The sequence below is a fragment of the Rana temporaria genome, chromosome 4 (assembly GCF_905171775.1).
Source record: "Rana temporaria chromosome 4, aRanTem1.1, whole genome shotgun sequence".
Lineage (NCBI taxonomy): Eukaryota > Metazoa > Chordata > Amphibia > Anura > Ranidae > Rana > Rana temporaria.
In genome coordinates, this window is record NC_053492.1 from 210,944,133 (window position 1) to 210,963,835 (window position 19,703).

The window sequence follows — 19,703 nt, forward strand, 5'->3', positions numbered from 1 at the left end:
TTTATTCTTAGATTTTCTCATTCTAGTCTATGCAATAATTTATCTAGCTATTGTTTTATGCTTTTACCCTATAAATATACTATATTGTAACTATAATATAGTTACAATTTTGTGAACATACAGTAATTGCTATAACCTAAATTAGGAATGCAAATGTAAAACAGATAAATTATTATTGTAACAACTTTGTTTTGTAAATAATCCAATGAAGAATAATACTATAGAAATTATGCTAAACATTTTTATACTTAATTGGGCTGATTTACAATAACAAGACAATGTTCACATAAGCTGGCCTAGATGGATCGAAATTCCTTTTGCAAGGACTGAATGAATTTTAGTGTGGTCATGCCTGTTTAACAGAAGTTGATCATTAGAGCAACATCTATCGAATAGGCTTGTTGGAATTTGTTTCTCAATGAGCCTGCTCAGTTTATTCTGACAGCGGAGACTCCCACTGTTAGAATACAATGCCCCAGTAGGGAGACTTCCTCTATCCACATTGCTTGCGTGGATGGGAGAAAGTATTCTTTTTTTTTAATTCAGCATGCTGTCTGATCAAAAAGGAAAAAAAGTAATTTATGCTCAGTTTTAGTTTAATAAAGCTTTATTCAGTTCAAAAATCAAATAAAAATGTATATTTTATTTTTATTTCTCTTAATTTGATTTGGAATAATAATCACGAAAACAAATTAATCTGACAAAGTAAATAAACCTGAGAAACTTAACATTATGTATGGATAGCACACTAGCCTGGAGATAATCAAATGATTCAAGTAAAGGCAACAGCTGTGTAATTTTACCAATATATAACTAAGAAGACTTACAGACACAACTTGGCTTATTTCCAGACCATTGATTATTTTGTTGACATGTGATTGTTTTTTCTCCAACAAGTTCAAAAGCTGCTTGACATTCAAATGTTAGTATGTCTCCATGGAGGAAGCTGCTGCCATTTCTTTTTCCATATACTGGAATTCCTGGGTCCCCACACCCACCCTTGTCAATTTCTGAAAAAAATAAACAAGGTAGACACTGAAAATAAATACAATACATAGAACATAGAAAAATTATTAAATCATCATAATGTATTAGAAAAGAAATAGAACAAGTAGAATAAATCTTAAAATAGTGCTTGAAACACAAATTTATAAATGCATACAGGAATTGTACAAAACTTTAGTAGTATCACATCGTTTATAATTTTGTTTACCAAATTTAACTCAAATAATGATACCTATTAAACACCTTAAGGTGTTGGATAGCACAGATTTGCTATACAACTTGTTTAGAACAAATTATAATGAAACTAGATCTAAACACTTTGGACAATATTGACCTAAGCAGCTAGATGTAAAAAAACATAGGGCCAGATTCTTGTAGATCCGGCGTATCTCTGCGGCGGCGTAACGTATGTCATTTACGTTACGCCGCCGCAAGTTTTACAGGCAAGTGCTTTATTCACAAAGCACTTGCCTGTAAAGTTGCTGCGGCGTAGCGTAAATCACCCGGCGCAAGCCCGCCTAATTCAAATTAGCCGGGTAGGGGGCGTGGAGCATTTAAATTAAGCGTATTCCCGCGCTGAACATACTGCGCATGCACCATCTGGAAAATATCCCAGGGTGCATTGCTCCAAATGACGTCGCAAGGACGTCATTGGTTTCGACGTGAACGTAAATGGCGTCCAGCCCTATTCACGGACGACTTATGCAAACAACGTAATTTTTTAAATTTCGATGCGGGAACGACGGCCATACTTAACATTGGTTGCCCCTCATATAGCAGGGGCAACTTTATGCCGCGCAAACCTAACGTAAACGTTGTAACTTCACTGCGTCGACCACGCGTATGTTCGGGAATTCGCGTATCTAGAAAACGACGGAGGCGACACCTAGCGGCAAAAAATAAAATTGCATTTAAGATCCGACAGCGTAAGAGCCTTACGCCTGTCGGATCTAATGGATATCAATGCGTAACTGATTCTAAGAATCAGTCGCATAGATACGACGGCCCAGATTAGGACTTACGACGGCGTACATGGCGTTGCGCCGTCGTAAGCCCTTTGAGAATCTGGGCCATAATGGCTCTTGCCTGATTTTCTCACCCAGCTTCAAGAACAAAAAAAGAAGGAGCACAGGCTGCTACCCCCCCGGGACACACACCACCTCTAAGGCTGCAAGGCTTCTAAACCCTCCAGTCTGCCCTTTATTTTGGACAGTGCAGTGTGGCTGCCTGGTGACGGAATCTGCTTTCCCTCCAGGTTTTTTCCACCTGTTTTTTGCCTTGCTGGTCCCGGTTTTTGCTTTTTTGCACTTACTTTCAGAACTAGTAACCTACTACCATTGTGGCCCCTTACACCATCAGGAGATCTTCTTTTCTCCTTTTATCTGGTTCACGAACTTATCTTTTGGTACCACTCCAATGATCTGTGATGGATGCGGATGGCCACCAACTCAATTGACACATGCAAGTAGCAATACCTTCTTGTTATAAAACCATACAACTCGTCCAGAAGAAGCCGTAAGGCGAAACGCGTCGGCGAGACGTTCTATTGCTCAAATATGTATCTATGTTCTTTTTTGTCAACATTTTATTGAAATGAAATTTATTTGTATATTTATAATTTTGTAATTAAACTCTATTTTTATAACTAAAAATGTCCCTGTGATTGCCCTTTAAAGTCCGCCATGTCACTACCCAGTGTAGTACAATCTTCTTTTTTTGAATCATTATTTCGGATGCGGGCCAATGTGAGTGCTTAAATGTTATTCCCCTTTCCCCTTTTTTTGAATTCAGCTTCAAGAACAATGGTGGTACTTAAAACATGTATCTATTGACATCTATTGCTGAATAAACAACCTTCATAGAATTTATTGTATTATTCAGATTTTAGAACATTTCAACAAAAAACATATACCATTGCTTTATTCATAAATTGATCTATAATATTAACTTAGCATGTTACCAACATTTGAGTTCTGAAAATGAAAACAAACATATAAGTGAGATGTTGCTGCTACTCATACAGGGCCAAGACATATTTTAAATCACATTACCTAAAGTCATTATAAACTCAATTTTTTTTTTAAATAACAAACATACTTACCAGATTTGTGCAATGTAATTGCACAGAGTGACCCTGAACCTCCAAATCCCTGAAACGATGATGCTCCTGGCTCCTCTTCTTCTTGATTTGCAAATGAGGGCACACCTTGCTATTGGGGGCTTATATCTATAGACACAGCCAGTGTGACTCAGCCCTGCTCCAGCTCCCACCTCACAGGATTTAACTGACAGCAGCAGGGGCCAATGGCTCCCACTGCTCTCAGCAAAGACCGAGAGAGCAGATAGAAAGGAGCGAGCCTCTACAGATGGTCACAGTGCTAAAACGAGAGAGGGCTTGGGTAAGTAAAATGGGGGATGAGGGGCATACTGCTACCTAAACGTAATTTACCTAATGCAAGGAATGCAATAAGGTAAACAAATATTTAGGCTTTAGAACCACTTTAACTACCTAAATATTAGTATGAATGCATTAGCTTGTAATATGACTGTAAACACATTGGGGTTGATTTATCAAGAGAGTAAAGAACCTGCAGCAGAATGTTCACCCCACAGTGTTAATGTTAGTAAATAATGTGAACCTGTGCTCATTTAAACACCTAATCATAACAAAAAAAATAAAGAAAAAATTAAGACATGATTGGCTGACTAAAGTGAACATAGCTTCCCCTTATTTATTGAAGATTCCCTTTGCTAAGAAAACATCCTCTACTCCTTTAGTAAATTGTCCTATTGATGCGGAAAGTTGTAAATGTGGAAATTTGATGCAGTGCACTAATTGAAATAATTAGTCTACAATTTATGTCTGGAAATTATCCTCAATATAGTTTTCCTTGGATCCTAGGCCAAGACGGCATTATACTCAACCGCTCTGGGTGCTAACCGTGCCCTTGATGTACAGGATTTAAACGTTTAATGTCGGGGTAGGGCTTATGACAGAGAGGGCTGGGGCCTAATCTTGACTTTTAAACATCTATATGCAAATTAGAAGAACATATTCTTTCAGGCACTACAATTTCACTGTTCTCTACAAGAGTATATATTTATGTAATTAAGTAGTATTCCAAACAATGTTTAGTTACCGTATATTTTTATCAGAAACAAAATTATTTTGATGATTTAAAATAATTTATTACTGTGCTACAAAAAAGTGACATTAATTCACCACATACTCTACTAGTTAAATGTGAATTGTGTCATATACCAGTCACACAGTGGCTTTTCTTTTTACTGACCATAACAACATTTTGAATATTTGTAGTTAGAAAACAAATGTAGCTGGAGCTGCAAATGTGGGTTGTTTGAACTAATAACTGTTATAGATAATGATATAATAGAGTGTATTCATTTTCATGCTCCTGCTCTGCATTTAAAATTTCTTAACTATTTATACAACCCTTTATTTGCAATACATTTTTTTTGTAGACCTTTCAATGATGGACATTTTAAACCCTTCTGTATCATTTTACTAGGGTAACATAACTGATGAACCTAAAAGACATATTTTACCTTTGTTTTCTAGTGACGTGGGAAAGTATCCATCACTCTTTCCCGCACTAGCGCTGGGAGGGGCAGAAGAAGAGGGGCCTCGCAAGCTAACAGAGTTCTTTATTCTGGCAGGAGCTTCCTCCCCTCAAAATGGCGCTGTCACCAGCAGATCTCCAGCCTTACAGTCTGGCAGCGTGCATTGAGGTTTCTACTTCTCTCCCCAGGCTCGGAGCTCTAATCATCCCAGCAGCAGCAGAGGGTCTCCAATGAGCACTGTGACTGGCATCCCACAAAAATCTAGGCAGTGCTACATGTCAGAACCCCTGCAGACTGCTGAGTGCTCTATTGATTCGTTCAACATTGAAGTGACCAGGGACTTCATAGAACATATTGAAGATTTCCCAGCTGATCATCTCTCTCTAACTGCTTCTACTATGAAAGATACACCTGTGTCCCTCAAGGGCTCTCTGCATACGTATATGATTAGTTTCATGCCCCAAGTGAAAGCTGATGTTACTTTTTTGGGGGCTAGAATCTGCCTTATGGAATCCAAAATGGGAGATTTTGCCATTGCACATAATGAGTATGTGGACACTCATAATGATGCAGAGGAGGATATGCTGGCTTTGAAAGAGAAATTAGCGAATTTAAAAGATGGTTCCCATAGATACCAGAGTAGCTAAGATGCTCTGGTGTCAGACCTACAGAGATATGTGCAACATATGTTTACTACACTGCTGCCAGATATCCCTGAAAGTGAAGTAGTATTAGATAGAGCACATGGGCTGCCAAAAGCCCTCATATCTTCCTAACGATATCCCTAGGGACATTATTGCAAAGATACATTTCTACCATATAAAGGAAGAGCTGATGCTCTCTGCAAGGAAGAACAAGTCCCCATTGCCTGACGCTTACGGAGGAATCACTTTATGCAAATCTCTTTATTCTGGCAGGCAAAAATTAGGTATCCTCCGTAATCACCATTTAAGCTACCACTGGGGTTTCCCCACTAAAATTATGAATATTAAAGATAACCGCACATCTATTGTGCGTTCTGAAGAAGAAAGCCTCCAACTGGCTAAGAAATGGGGCTTATTGTCTGTAAAAAAATAGTCATCATATTCCAAAACCCCTCCAGGCAGAATCTTCCCAATCTGGGCACAAGTAGCAGGATAACATACTTTCAATATTCATGCAGAAGTGATAAGTGATTTCTGCTATTAATCACTATGAAACTGGGACTGTGTGCTCTTACGTTTCGAATTGGCTTTGTCCATTCTTTGCTTTTTGATGTTGTTTTTACAAAACTTTGTTCTTTTGTATGTTATCTTTTTTTTCACCACCATTACAAATGGATTCCATTCCCTGCCTAACTTTCCAGATTGATCTGTGTCATCTGAACAACCTACACCAGGTGTCGGCAACCCGCGGCTCCGGAGCCGAATGCGGCTCTTTTGAACATTTGCCGCGGCTCCGGGGCACCTTTTGAGAGTAACGCATAATCTACCAGATTAGTCTTACCCTGTCGGTAACGCCGTTCCCATTACTTGGGCGGCGTTACTGCAATTACATCTACCGCGCGGCATGCGGGGGGGTCAGGTGGCCACAGGCCTGAGCTGACCTGTGATTCGGTCACGACGCATCATGTGACTGGCCACAGAGCTGGCCTGTCTGTGCTCGCGGCACAGGTGGCGCTGGCGCATGCACGCGCCTGGAGTCTCCCGTCCGCCTGTCACGACGAGAGCTCTCAGCTCAGCCGCCGACATCTCCCCCGCGGAGGCTCCGCTCCGGATCAAAAGACTCAGCTGAGTTCATCAGCACCGGTGGCTCCCTCGCAGCTAATAACCGACATACTACCGCACATTACCGGCATCCATCCACAGCCTCAGACACCTGAGGACCCCGGTCAGCCACCCACCCGCTCTGAAAGCCGGTATGGACCGTTACTTACGCCTGCTTCTGCCGGTGGGCTCCACTCCCACAGCAGCCAAGATGGTGCCGGCCCGCGATACAGCCCAGGACACAGCGGAGGTTCCGAGGGATGCTGACCCCCCACTACAGATGGCGGATGATCACTGCATGCCGCCCTTCTTGCCGCCCAGCGACCTCTCGCCCTGTCTCCCCAGATCCCTGGCAGCCTCTCCAGACAGGGAAGACACTCTGCACAGCTCTTCACTTGTGGCTTCACCCCCAGCCCCCACCCCATCCAGCACTATGTGCTTCAGCCCAGGAGACATGGAGGAGCAGAGACAGCCACCCATGCATCAGCCCGCAGTGAGTACACCCACTTGCATACAACAGCCACAGGGTCTTCCTCTCCATGCCTCATCTGAACAAAGACAATGGGCTTTTTTGCAGCAGCTGCCCACAAGAAATGACTTGGAGTCACTTGTTCAGAGAATAGAAACAGCCTTGAAGGGTGAGATGCAATCTGTCAGAAAGGATGTAGCAGCACTAGATTCCCAGGTCACTGTGATAGAGCAGGAAAAGGATGCAGTGGCACAGGCTGTACAAACCCTGCATACTTCCCAATCCGAACTTACTGACCAAATCATACAGCTACACTTACTTCAGGATGACCTGGAGAATCGCAGTCGCAGGCAAAACATCAGGCTGCGGGGAGTGCCCGAGAGTGTCCCACACTCAGAGCTACGTTCCAAGGTGACTAACCTCTTTAATCGGCACCTGGACCGACCGTAAGACTCCGAGATTATCATTGACAGAGTTCATAGAACCCTGGGCCAACAATCTGAGCCCTCTGACAGACCAAGATACATCCTCTGCTGTTTACACTCCTTCACCTTCAAGGAAGACATACTACAGCGGGCATGGCAGGTGGGAGTCCTGGAATTTTATGGCGCAGCTGTCCACCTACTACCAGATGTCTCCAGGAAGACTCTCCTAATGCGACGATCGCTTAAACCACTTCTAGATGGTCTTGGGGAGAAAGGTCTACGTACAAGTGGGGACACCCATTTCACCTCATAGTCCGTAGGGGCCCGGATACCTTTTCATTGCATCACCCCTCAGAGCTTCCAGGCTTGTTTACCTTTGCCGATCTGGATCCGTTACCAGTACCCAACTGGTTGCCGACGGTCATCTTCAGGTATACACCACGCCAAGCTCCCCCGGGTAGACCACAGAGGGCTCACTACAGTCGCCGTGGACGTGGGAACCAGTCTCAAGCTCGGCGGGTGGGCAACCCCCACCCACATCTCCCAAATGAGGAGGCGGCTGGCTGATAATGTATTACATACGCAGACTGCGGACTCCTACTAGATAAGCGTTACTCTTTTTCTGTTTTTTGGGTAGTTTTACTATTCTTACTGTTATCCATGGGAGATCTGCCTGTGGCTGGTTTCATGGACTCACATCTCATTACCTGCCTCAGCAACCTGGCGTAATGGTTCTGTTATTTTTCATGAGGTCGCACATTTGTATATGTCTATGTTTAGTGATATATATGTTTATTAGTGTTGAGCAGAATATGCCATATTCGATTTCGCGATATATCTCAAATATATATTCGAATATTCGAGATATATTCGCTAAATTCGAATATTCGTGATATTTTATCGAAATTAAATGATTGCGATTTTTTTTTAATAACTGCGGTAGGAGCACTCTGATTGGCTCAGAATATTGTTGTCGAAATTTCGCAAAATGCGAATGCGATATTGATGGCGAAATTTTGACAACAGCGATAGGAGCACTCTGATTGGCTCAGAATATTCGTGATATTTTACAATACAAAATAATTGCGAATATTCGGCAAATGCGGAAGGAGCACTCTGATTGGCTCAGAATATTCTTGATATTTTATCGAAATTTCGCAAAATGCGAATGCGATATTTATTGCGCAATTTCGACAAATGCTGGAGGAGCGCTCTGATTGGCTCAGAATATTCGTGATATTTTATCGAAATTTCGCAACATGCGAATGCGATATTTATTGCGCAATTTCGACAAATGTTGTAGGAGCACTCTGATTGGCTCAGAATATTCGTTATATTTTATCGAAATTTCGCAATATTGCGAATGCGATGATTATTGCGGAATTTCCCCAAATGCTGTAGGAGCGCTCTGATTGGCTCATTCTGAAATCGAATATTCGAGATATTTTAGCGCAATTTCACAAACTGCGAATGCGAAATTGTTTGCAGATATTTCGAAAACTGCTGTAGGAGCACTCTGAAATAGAATATTTGTGATATTTTAGCAAAAAAATATTGCGATTGCGATTTTTCGATCGCGCATGCGCAATCGCGCGAACAACACGCGCCCAACACGCGACCATTTCCTGGACCCTTGCCAGTTTCCAACTTTATGATCGCATCGCAATCGAAGAGCAAGATGGTTGGAAGTAATTTCACTGTATCTGAGGAAAAGATGCTGATTTGTGTAAGTATTTTGACCACTGTTATTTCATTATATTCAACTGCATTTTAGTCTAGTTTAAAAGTTAGTATATATGATCAGATATTAGTATTTCACAAACAATGTGTCTCCTGCTTTTACAAAACTACAAGTCCCAGCATGCCTGGACAGCTGCAGACACCCTGGTTGGTAAATGTGTATTTAGGCACTTTTCCTTGTTATTTAGCATAATGAATTTAAAAATTTTTGGACATAGGACGTATGCGAACGTCCTGACTTCAGGGTCCTCAAGGCCCAAGGACGTTCGAATACATATTGCCCTTTAGATGTTGCAGAACTACAACTTCCAGCATGCCTGGGAATGCTGGCACTTCTAGTATTGTAAGTTCTGCAGGCCCACATTTTTCAGGCCTTTATGCACGGGTCTCTAAACTGTGGCACCCTAGATGCAGCAAAAGTAAAATTCTTAGCATGCACTGACAGACCGTGGCTGATGGGAGTAGTAGTTTTGCAACAGCTGGAGGTGGACTGGTCTTGAAACCCTGAGTTAGGTAACAAACCCGTAGTGTTTTGCAACCATTCTGCCTCCAGCTGTTTTTTTTTTGTTGAAAAGCCTGTGGCGTGCAAAACACAACCCAAAAACTCCACCCGGTGCAGGGAAAAATGTGCACACACCTAAAGAGTGACATCACAAAAAACTGCGACGGGTGCATACGTCAGTGGTCCTCCGAAAAGGTCCTGTCTCTGACCCCCCGGGGCGTTAGGCTCCTGACAGGGAAACGAGTTACTGTGGTCCATACAGCCGAAGCCATATGGACCCATCTCGGTCCAAGCAGCCGAAGCCACAAGGACCCAACATCCTCGGAGGGACTGCCGAAACAGAACCCTCCTCGGTGAGGCTCCCCCTAAGGGAGACCCCATGAGAGCCGGTGAACCTAACCAGAAGGCCGAGTCTACCAACTCCCAAGACTTTCAGAGACCGGCCCGAGGACCAGCACCCTACTCGCCACACATAAAGTGCAAGCACCAAAACAAAAAGAGTGACAAATGAATGAATGAATGAATGAAAAATTTATATAGCGCGGCACATGCGAACTGAATCGCCTCTGGGCGCTTGTTGATTAAGTCTCATGCCTTTCAAAAAAGCAGGGTTTTGATCTGCCTTCTGAAAGACAGGTGGTTTTGCTCCAACCGAATGCTGGTTGGTAAAGCATTCCAAAGCCTGGGGCCCTGGAAAGCAAACCTTCTTTCTCCTTTGGACTTGTATTTGGTTATAGGAACCTTGACCAGATTTTGGTCGGTGGAACGCAAAATGCGACTGCAATTGTGCAGTTTGATCTTGTCGCATAGATATCTAGGAGCCTTCCCATGGATGCACTTATGTGTCAGGCAGAGTGCTTTGAATGCAATTCTGTCCTTCACTGGCAGCCAGTGAAGGGATCTCAGTGAAGGTGAGATTGATTCCCAAGATTTTTTCCCAGTCACCAGTCTGGCGGCCGTATTCTGTACGACTTGGAGACGAGCGATTTGGTACTTGGGTAGCCCGAGGTAAAGGGCATTTGCATAGTCCAGTCTGGAATTCACGATTGTTCCCACCACGACTGCTACGTCTTCTTTAGGAATAAATGGAATCAGTCTGCGTAGTAGGCGCATCAAATGGTGCGCCCCGCTGACTACTGACCCTATTTGTGCGTCCATTGTCATGAAGGTGTCAAACGTGACTCCCAGACTTTTGACTTTGGAGCTAGGTGCGATGATTTGTCCCAGGATGGGAGATGGTGTCCAGTTTGTTGTCGGTGGTTTCTTCCGCCTGGCATCGAAGATAAAGAGTTCTGTTTTAGCATTATTGAGTTTGAGATAACTCTTAGACATCCAGTTTTCTATTGAAGAGAGACATTTCTCTAATCTTAGATGATGATCCTTTTTGTGGCAGATGCGAAAATACAACTGCGTGTCGTCTGCATAAGAGTGATAAAGTAGTTCATGGCTACTGATAATATCAAAGAGAGGACGAAGATAGATATTAAACAGCACTGGTGACAAGGGGGATCCTTGGGGGACCCCACATGTCACCGTGCGTTTTTCAGATGTGAAGGATCCCAATTTCACTGTTTGTGATCGGTTTCCAAGAAACGAGGAGAACCATGGTAAGGCATCTTCTGAGACTCCGGCGACTTCTGTTAGTCGTCTCAGTAGCAATTTGTGGTCTACTGTGTCAAAAGCAGCGCTTAGGTCCAGCAGAACCAGGAGACATGATTCTCCTTCGTCTGCGGCCTCAAGCGCATCGTCCCATATTTTCAGTAAGGCCGTTTCTGTCCCGTGTCCGGGACGGAACCCGGATTGAAATGGATCGAGTAGGTTGTGGGTGTCCAGATGCTGTTGCAGCTGATTTACCACCACTTTCTCCATTATCTTGGACAGAGCATTTAGACCTGTTATGGGACGGCGGTGAGTTGGGTCCATAGGATCCAAATTAGGTTTTTTCAAGATCGGCAGGATTGTGCCCTCTTTCAGCAGGGAAGGCACTATGCCTTCCTTAAATGACTGATTTATAAGCTGCGTGATCGGAGGCGCCAGGATGTCGGCACATTCCTTCAGTAGCTTGGTGGGAATGATGTCATTCGGTGCTGTGCAAACAAAACAGAACACGGGGAAAAATAATAAAAGAAAGTGGGGAAAAGGAAGATGGGAGGGAGAGTGAGGAAAGTGACCAATGTGAAATAATTCTGCCTCCAGCTGTTGCAAAACTAAAACTCCCTGCATGCAACTGGCTGCAATTACCCCCCCCCCCCCCCTCCCCCAATGTGAATTTACAGGGTACATTCACATGGGCTGTGGCTTACAGTGTGCTTCTAGCTGAAGCAAATTTGGCGCTGCAGCTCAAACCCTCAGCGGGAAACTACTGTGAACCCCATGCCTCCCCGTTATTACCGGACAGCCATTAACTGTCCAGGCATGCTGGGAGTTAAAGTATAATTGTTGTACAGCTGGTGACGGATGAGCTACATGGTGTATCGGAGCATGCTGGTAGTTGTAGTTGTTAAATAACATCAACTCCATTATTTATTCTAAATTAATTAATCAAAAAGTCAAAAGAAACAAACATATTCTTGTTCCTATATAAAGATAGGGATGAAAAAAAATAATCTATTGTACAGGCCCATTATCAGTGTCCAAAAAAAATTATAGCGGTCAGATGAATAGCAACGCATATCTCCCCTATACGTGTATCCTGTGTTGTTAATCATATATACATAATTATGCAAATCATAATGGCTGCTATATTTATGCAAAAAAGGTGGCGACCGAAATGGCAGGATATAAAATCTGTCATGTTACCCCTGTCATTGATTTATAAGGCGAGAATGCTTCCAATTGTTGAATACCATACATTTACGTCATATATCCATAAGGCTGTCAACAAAAGTATTACAATATACTTTGTTCTTCATCTTGCAGAAGTTCCTGGAAACAGGGTATGATGAGCTGCGGAGGCAGCAAGAAAAACAGGCAGTTGTCAGCTCCCTAATTGAGGAACTACGCGCCCAAAACAGCGAAGCACCCAGTCGCATGGCGATCCTCAAAAAGTGGTCCGACCTGAAGAGGCGCCAGATGAACCGGGTCAGGCGTATCCGGAATAAATATCATCCAGGTAAGTTATTGGTCACAGTTTTTTTTTTTTTTCCTAAAGTGTATTTTGTGCGTGTACTCGAGAGAGGAGCCGGACTGCAGGAGTTGGGAGTAGGCAGGCCTCCCCCAGAAGTAATCTGCCACCTTTCTCCATGCCCCGGGTGGCAATGGCGGGTGTGAGGGGGTCCTCCCACACAGACCGTCCTACCTGCTCCGCTTCGAAGCCCAACGGGGCAGAGGGACTCCCTATAAGGGAGTGAGAGGATTTGCCCGCTCAACCAGCCCCGTTAGTCCTTCGCCTCTCTTTTTAGAGACCGCGTGGTCAGAGTGCGTGCATGTTAACCCAATTGCGAGTGCGTGTGTAAGTGTGGTGGTTTTTGTGGGAGGGAGGTGGGCGTACTTAGCGCAGGCTTACCTCGCATAGCACACCCACCGGGGGCCGGGCTGAGAGCACCAAACTCAATTCACATATAGCCGAGAGCGGGATCCGAACCCCTAGCTGCAGAGGTGAATGGCTTGTCAGCGCAGTGGCAATCGCCACCGCAGCTCCTTTGGTGACAGTTATGTAAGGTCATATGTAATTAATGTAAGGTCAGATGTTGTTAACCAAGACGCCATGTTGTTGTAACATATATCACCACCAGCCAAGGTATTCATAGTACTGTTGGAAAAAGACATGGGACAGCAGACAGGAACACAGAAGTTATTTGGGAACATACTTTTCCCATTGCTTTGCATGGGACTTTAAACAAAAACCCCGACCCTCACCAATGGGGGTAGTTAAGGGATAAATTAACGATCCTATACTTTAAGTGGACGTATAGGTAACATGTGACCAAGTGTTATCGAAATATCTACAGCTGTTATGAAGTAACATGTATTTCCCATAGAGTTGAATGGGACTTTAAAGAAAAACCCTGACCAAGGCAAATGGGGGTGGGTAAGGGTTAAACCACCTATCCTATGTTTGTGGCTGACATATAAGTAACCTGTGTGCCAAGTTTCATGTAAATATCTTTAGCCGTTTGGATGTGATGGTGGAACATACATACATACATGCACACACACGTTGAGTTTTATATATATAGATTCCCACTAAATTCCTTTGTTAGGCGTGGGGTTGTTATAGTAATCCCGTGTACTCCATCAAGCCCTTTTTTTAACATGAGATCGTCTGAACAAAACAAAGGAGACAAAAACAGCTCATTTTACCATGGTGGCAGCCCAGCTCACGCTCAGTCCCCTGTAGTGCCCACAAGACCCTTTAATATAACATTGTCCCATTGGTTAACTGTCTATATAAATTAATTTGTATTCATATACAATACAGCAGAGTACACAGAATTTGCATACATCATTAGAAAACATTTTTATAATATATGAACATTGTGTTATTATAGGAGCTCCGCTACCAACTGTGCGCCCCAAGCGCACAAGGCGACAGGCCGCAGAGGAGGAGCAGGAGGAGGATGTGGAAGAGGAGGAGAGGGATGAGGAGGAGCAGCCGGGGCCATCCACATCACCACCCCCAGCTCCTGTGGAGGAGCAAGAGGAGGAGCTGCACCCCCCCCCCCCCGAAACTTCTGGTGGAGTAGTGGGTGACGAGGAAGAGGAGCAGGATGAGACGGTTAATTTTACCATCAATCAGGAGGGTAAATATGTGCACAGAGATTAATAAAATTTCAACAATAAAATGTAGCTCTAAAAATGGACAGCATTTAAAGCAGGGCTGTGGAGTCGGTAGATAAATTTTCCGACTCCTCAGTTTTATGTACTTCAGACTCCGACTCCCCGACTCCGACTCCTCTGTATTAATATGCGAATGTATTTTATAGATTCCTTGAGGGAAAGAAACGCAACCTACCACAGGACTACTGGCTGGGAAGCCAACAGTCTACTGTATTGCACAGTTTAAGCAAAAGACAAACACAATGAAAACAATCAAGTGACTGGATAGTAGCAGCAGGCATAAACATCAGGAACAGGATCTTTACCAGTTCAAAAATACAGACCACATTATTTGGCTGTTTTAGAACAAAAACAAAGCTTATCTATAATGAACCAAAAACAAAATCTGAAAAACCTAGAAATGGTTTATATTAATCTTGAAATGTAGTTCTAGGCTTAGCAAATGCAAATAAATGCAATGTAGAGTTCTAAGGAAGAGAATTGCCTCTGCCAGATCCTCTTTCATAGAGTCTCTTAAGTCCGACTTTATTATTTTTAGGGCTGAAAATAATCTTTCGTAACGGTCTTTGAAATCCAAATGTTTTTTTCTTATATCCTAACAGTTATAAAAAAGCTCAAGGGGAAACAAGCTGCCCTGAAAAATATGACGCAGAGAATACTGGCAAATGAGCAGCAGATTCTTTTTTTTACGCGCCAAAATCAGCAGCTGGTGCAACAAATGGCGAAAACCATAGATGAGGTGGCAGAGCTTCAGAAGTTCATGTCTTAATTTTTTTTTGTTTTTGTTTTAATAAAAAATGTTATATTTTGCAAAGGTTTAATTTCTTATTGAAATTGTTAGTTTTTTAAACACATCTAACTTCACATCTAACACATCAACATCAACATCAACACATCTAGCTTAATAATAACCGAAAACATTTTATACTATTACTAGCTGAATACCCGGCGTTGCCCGGTCTTCCTATCTTAACCTTTTGGGGAGGAAAATCATAGTAATATAAATATACCCATCTTTTATATAAGGGTGTTGGTAAGGGTTAATTTAACTGTTATATATTTTTATTTGGCATATAAGTAATATGTATAGCAGGTATTATTGAAATATCTCTAGGCGTACAGAAGTTATGTGGGAACATACATTTCCCATTGATTTGCATGGGACTTTAAAGAAAAACCCCGACCCTCACAAATGGGGGTAGTTAAGGGATAAATTAACTATCAGTGGTATCAGTGAACAGCAGTGGTAATAGGAGTATATAGAGTGGGAAATAACTTTTTACATAGGTGTCTTGACTGAGCAGCAGCAGCAGTAGTAGTAGTAGTAGATACAGAGTCATATCACTTGGGCAGGAGGTGCCATGATGAACAGCAGTGGTAATAGGAGTATATAGAGTGGGAAATAACTGCTGACATAGGTGTCTTGACTGAGCAGCAGCAGCAGCAGCAGCAGTAGTAGTATTAGCAGTAGTAGTTGATACAGAGTCATATCACTTGGGCAGGAGGTGCCATGATGAACAGCAGTGGTAATAGGAGTATATAGAGTGGGAAATAACTGCTGACATAGGTGTCTTGTCTGATCCAGAGGAGTCATGGGAGAAAGTCAGGTGGTCAGATGAGACCATAATATAACTTTTTGGTCATAATTTCACTAACCTTGTTCGGAGGAAGAATAATGATGAGTACCATGCCAAGAACGCCATCCCTACTGTGAAGCATGGGGGTGGTAGCATCATGCTTTGGGGGTGTTTTTCTGCACATGGGACAGGGTGACTGCACTGTATTAAGGAGAGGATGACCGGGGCCATGTATTGCGAGATTTTGGGCAACAACCTCCTTCCCTGAGTTAGAGCTTTGAAGATGGGTCGAGGCTGGGTCTTCCAACATGACAATGACCCAAAGCACACAGCCAGGATAACCAAGGGGTGGCTCTGTAAGGAGCATATCAAGGTTCTGGCGTGGCCTAGCCAGTCTCGAGACCTAAACCCAATAGAGAATCTTTGGAGGGAGCTCAAACTCCGTGTTTCTCAGCGAGAGCCCAGAAACCTGACTGATGTAGAGAAGATCTGTGTGGAGGAGTGGGCCAAAATCCCTCCTCCAGTGTGTGCAAAGCTGGTGTAAAACTACAAGAAAGGTTTGACCGCTGTAATTGCAAAGAAAGCCTACTGTACCAAATATTAACATTGATTTTCTCAGGTGTTAAAATAGTTATATTCAGCACTGTAAATACATCAGGTCCGGGGCTCCATCAGGGAATGCATGACAAGGGACCCTTCAGCGCCCTGAACCGACGACGGGTGCCAGAAAGTCACCGCCGATCCAGGACTCATTCATCTTTATGAATGTGAGTCTGTCCACGGAGTCTGTGGACAGACGGGTCCTCTTGTCCGTGACCACCCCACCTGCCGCGCTGAATGTCCGCTCAGATAGTACGCTGGAGGGGGGGCAAGACAATAACTCCAGCGCATACTGAGCGAGCTCGCGGCAGGTGTCCAATCTGGCAACCCAGTACTCCATGGGGTCGTCGGTGCTCATACTGTCAGAAGCACCGACGGACGCCATGTAGTCTGCCACCATGTGGGCCAGCCGCTGGTGGTGACTGCTGCTGCTGCTGGTGCTGGTACTGGGTCGCTCGGTTTGGAAGAACATCCTCATCTCATCCATTAGGTCCCCTGCTCGGCTGCTGCTGGGTGCAGCCACCTGCTGGGTGAGATGAGGGGGGACAACTGGAGGCCGGGGAGTTGCCTGCTCCAACCGGCTGACAATGCCTGCCTGCAGTTCCTCCATCCGGCGCTGCCTCCGGCTGGCTGGGATGAACTGCTCCAGTTTCCCCTTGCACCTGGGATCCAAAAGGGTGGCCATCCAGAAATCATCCCTCGCCTTGATGGTCTTAACCCGGGGGTCCCTCCTGAGGCATCTCAGCATGTGGGCAGCCATGGGGAAGAGCACAGCCCGCTGTGACTCCTCACTGCTGTCCAGGTCAATGAGGTCTGACTCTTCATCCCTGAGGCGCTGCTGGTCACGCTCAGAGATGCCCAACCCCCGGACTATCGGTGCCCCCAACACCGGCTCTCCCTCCTGACCAGGCCCTGACTCCGGGATGACACCAGCAACCACCTCCTCCTCATCATCATCATCCTCCTCCTCCTCCTCGTCCTGGCCCTGGTCTCGGTGGAGCATTGCTGACTCCTCCTGCTCCAAGGCACTCTCCCCAGCTTCGAGCAGGCGATCTAGTGTCCTCTCCAGCATGAACACTATTGTCAGCACGTTATTGAGGCCGACATGCTCACTGCTGACCATCTTGGTCGCCTGCTCGAAGGAGGACAACACTTGGCAGACCTGGTGTATCTGCCCCCACTCCGCACAGGCGATGAAAGGGAGTTGTGGTGAAGCCCTCTCAGTGCGTAGGTCCATCAGGTACTCCCTCACCGCCCTTCGCTGCTCCCACAACCTCTTCAGCATGTGGAGGGTGGAGTTCCACCGCGTCACACTGTCCACAATCAGCCTGTGAAGGGGCAGCCTGTAGTTCCGCTGCAACTCGGACAGGGACGCGGTAGAGGTTGGGGAGCGCCTGAAGTGGCTGGCAATCCTACGCGCCTTTGGCACAATGTCACTCAACCCGGGATAAGTGCGCAGGAACTTCTGCACCACCAGGTTGAGGACATGTTCCAGACAGGGCACGTGGGTCAGACTGCCAGCACTGAGGGCGGCGAGTAGGTTGCTGCCGTTATCGCATACAACCATACCTGCCTGGAGCCTTCGGGGTGTCAGCCACTTCTGGACCTGAGCCTGAAGTGCTTTCAGCACTTCTTCTCCAGTGTGTCTCCGGTCCCCTAAACGAACAAGCTGGAGCACGGCCTGACAGCGCACGTGCCCCACACTTGAGTAGCTACGGGGGCGCTTGCTGGGAGGCTCAGCAGCTGCGGAGACAGTGGCTTGAGGGAGACCAGCAGTTCTCCCCTGGACACCCCGGGGTGGCACCACAAGATCGGTTGCTGCCGATCCCTCACCGACGCCTCGGAGGGAAACCCAATGGGCCGTGAAGCTGATATAGCGCCCCTGCCCATGCCTGCTGGTCCAGCCATCCATTGTCAGATGAACCCTGTCGCTGACAGCGTGATCCAGCGACAGGGTTACATTCTGCACAATGTGCTGGTGTAGGGCAGGGACACCAGTCCTGGCAAAGAAATGGCGGCTGGGGACACGCCATTGGGGTTGGGCCTGCTCCAACATCTGCCTGAAGGGGTTGCTGTCAACTATGTTGAAGGGCAGCAGATGTTGGGCAATAACCCTTGCCAGGAGCCCATTGAGGGAACGCACACGTCGGTCTCCAGGGGGGAAGGGAGTGGTGCGGTCAAAGGCGTCTGAAATCGCCGCCTGCCGCCGGACGGCAGTGCGGGACACAGACGCGGAGGGTGCTGTGGAAGTAGAGGTCTGGCTGCCGGTACCAGTACCTCTACTAGAGGGAGCGGGGGGGCATGACCTGCTGGAAAGAGATGAAGCTGTGGCAGGGGCTGCTGTACCCTGCTCACTTGTGGTGGTGGCGCTGCTACCACCACCACGCTTCATCTCGTCAAACACCCCCCAGTGGTTTATCCTCAGGTGCTGGTTCAGGGCTGTGGTACCCACCCGAGCCAAACACTTCCCTCTCTTCACCCTCACTTTACAGATCCGGCAGACGGCCACGGTAGGGTTGTCTGCCACCAGGGTGAAGTAGTTCCAGACAGGTGACTTCAGCACCGCCCTCCTGTCAGATGGGGTGACGCTTACTTGCACCTGCTGGGACTCGGTGCGCACAGGTGGAGCTGCCTGCTGCTTCTGCTGCTGCTGCTGCTGCTCCTCCTGACACCTCCTGCTGCCATCACCAGTGGAGACCCTGACGATGGTCTCCCTGGTGGTGACCTGGCGCACCGTTTCACCAGGGTGCCTACCTTCCCCGTCGTCACTGACACAGTGAGCCGACGCGTCAGATGGCAACCATGATGGGTCACCCTCTTCGCCCCCAGAGATGTCAGACCAAGGGCTGAGATGTGTTGGTCTGAGGGAACCAACTGACATGGAGCCTCTAGCCTGGCTCCGCTGTCCCCTCACCCACGCCTGGGTCTGACTAGGTGCTGCTGTTTCCTGCACCAAAACAGCAGCACCAGTTTGAAGGGATGTCTCTGGGATACTGCCAGCAGGTATCCCATCCTCCTCATCCATCCCTTCAAAAAGGTCCTGACCATCAGGACAGAGCTGGAGGTCTGCCTGATGCATGGCCTCCCCCAAGAGATCCCTCTCACTGTCGCTGTCGAACAGTAAGATGCTGGACTCTTGGGGGCTGGGGGGGGGTACTACAGGCACCGGTGTAATGGTGGTACTACTGTGAGTCGGGACCGACGACTCAGTGGCACTGCTGTGCCCCATGTAGTCCACCACTACTTCAGCCTGAGATGGCAATATCGGGCGGCTGCCCG

The 19,703-nt window shown here is 45.8% G+C and overlaps 1 protein-coding gene across 1 annotated transcript in view; it reads right to left on the minus strand.

The window, feature by feature from the left end:
* The window catches only part of CSMD1 (CUB and Sushi multiple domains 1), an 833,985-nt gene that overhangs the window by 559,587 nt on the left and 254,695 nt on the right, over positions 1–19,703 (minus strand). The window contains exon 8 of the mRNA XM_040349812.1: positions 828–1,010. Coding sequence (XP_040205746.1) covers positions 828–1,010 — 183 coding nt within the window. The remainder of the gene's footprint in view (positions 1–827; positions 1,011–19,703) is intronic.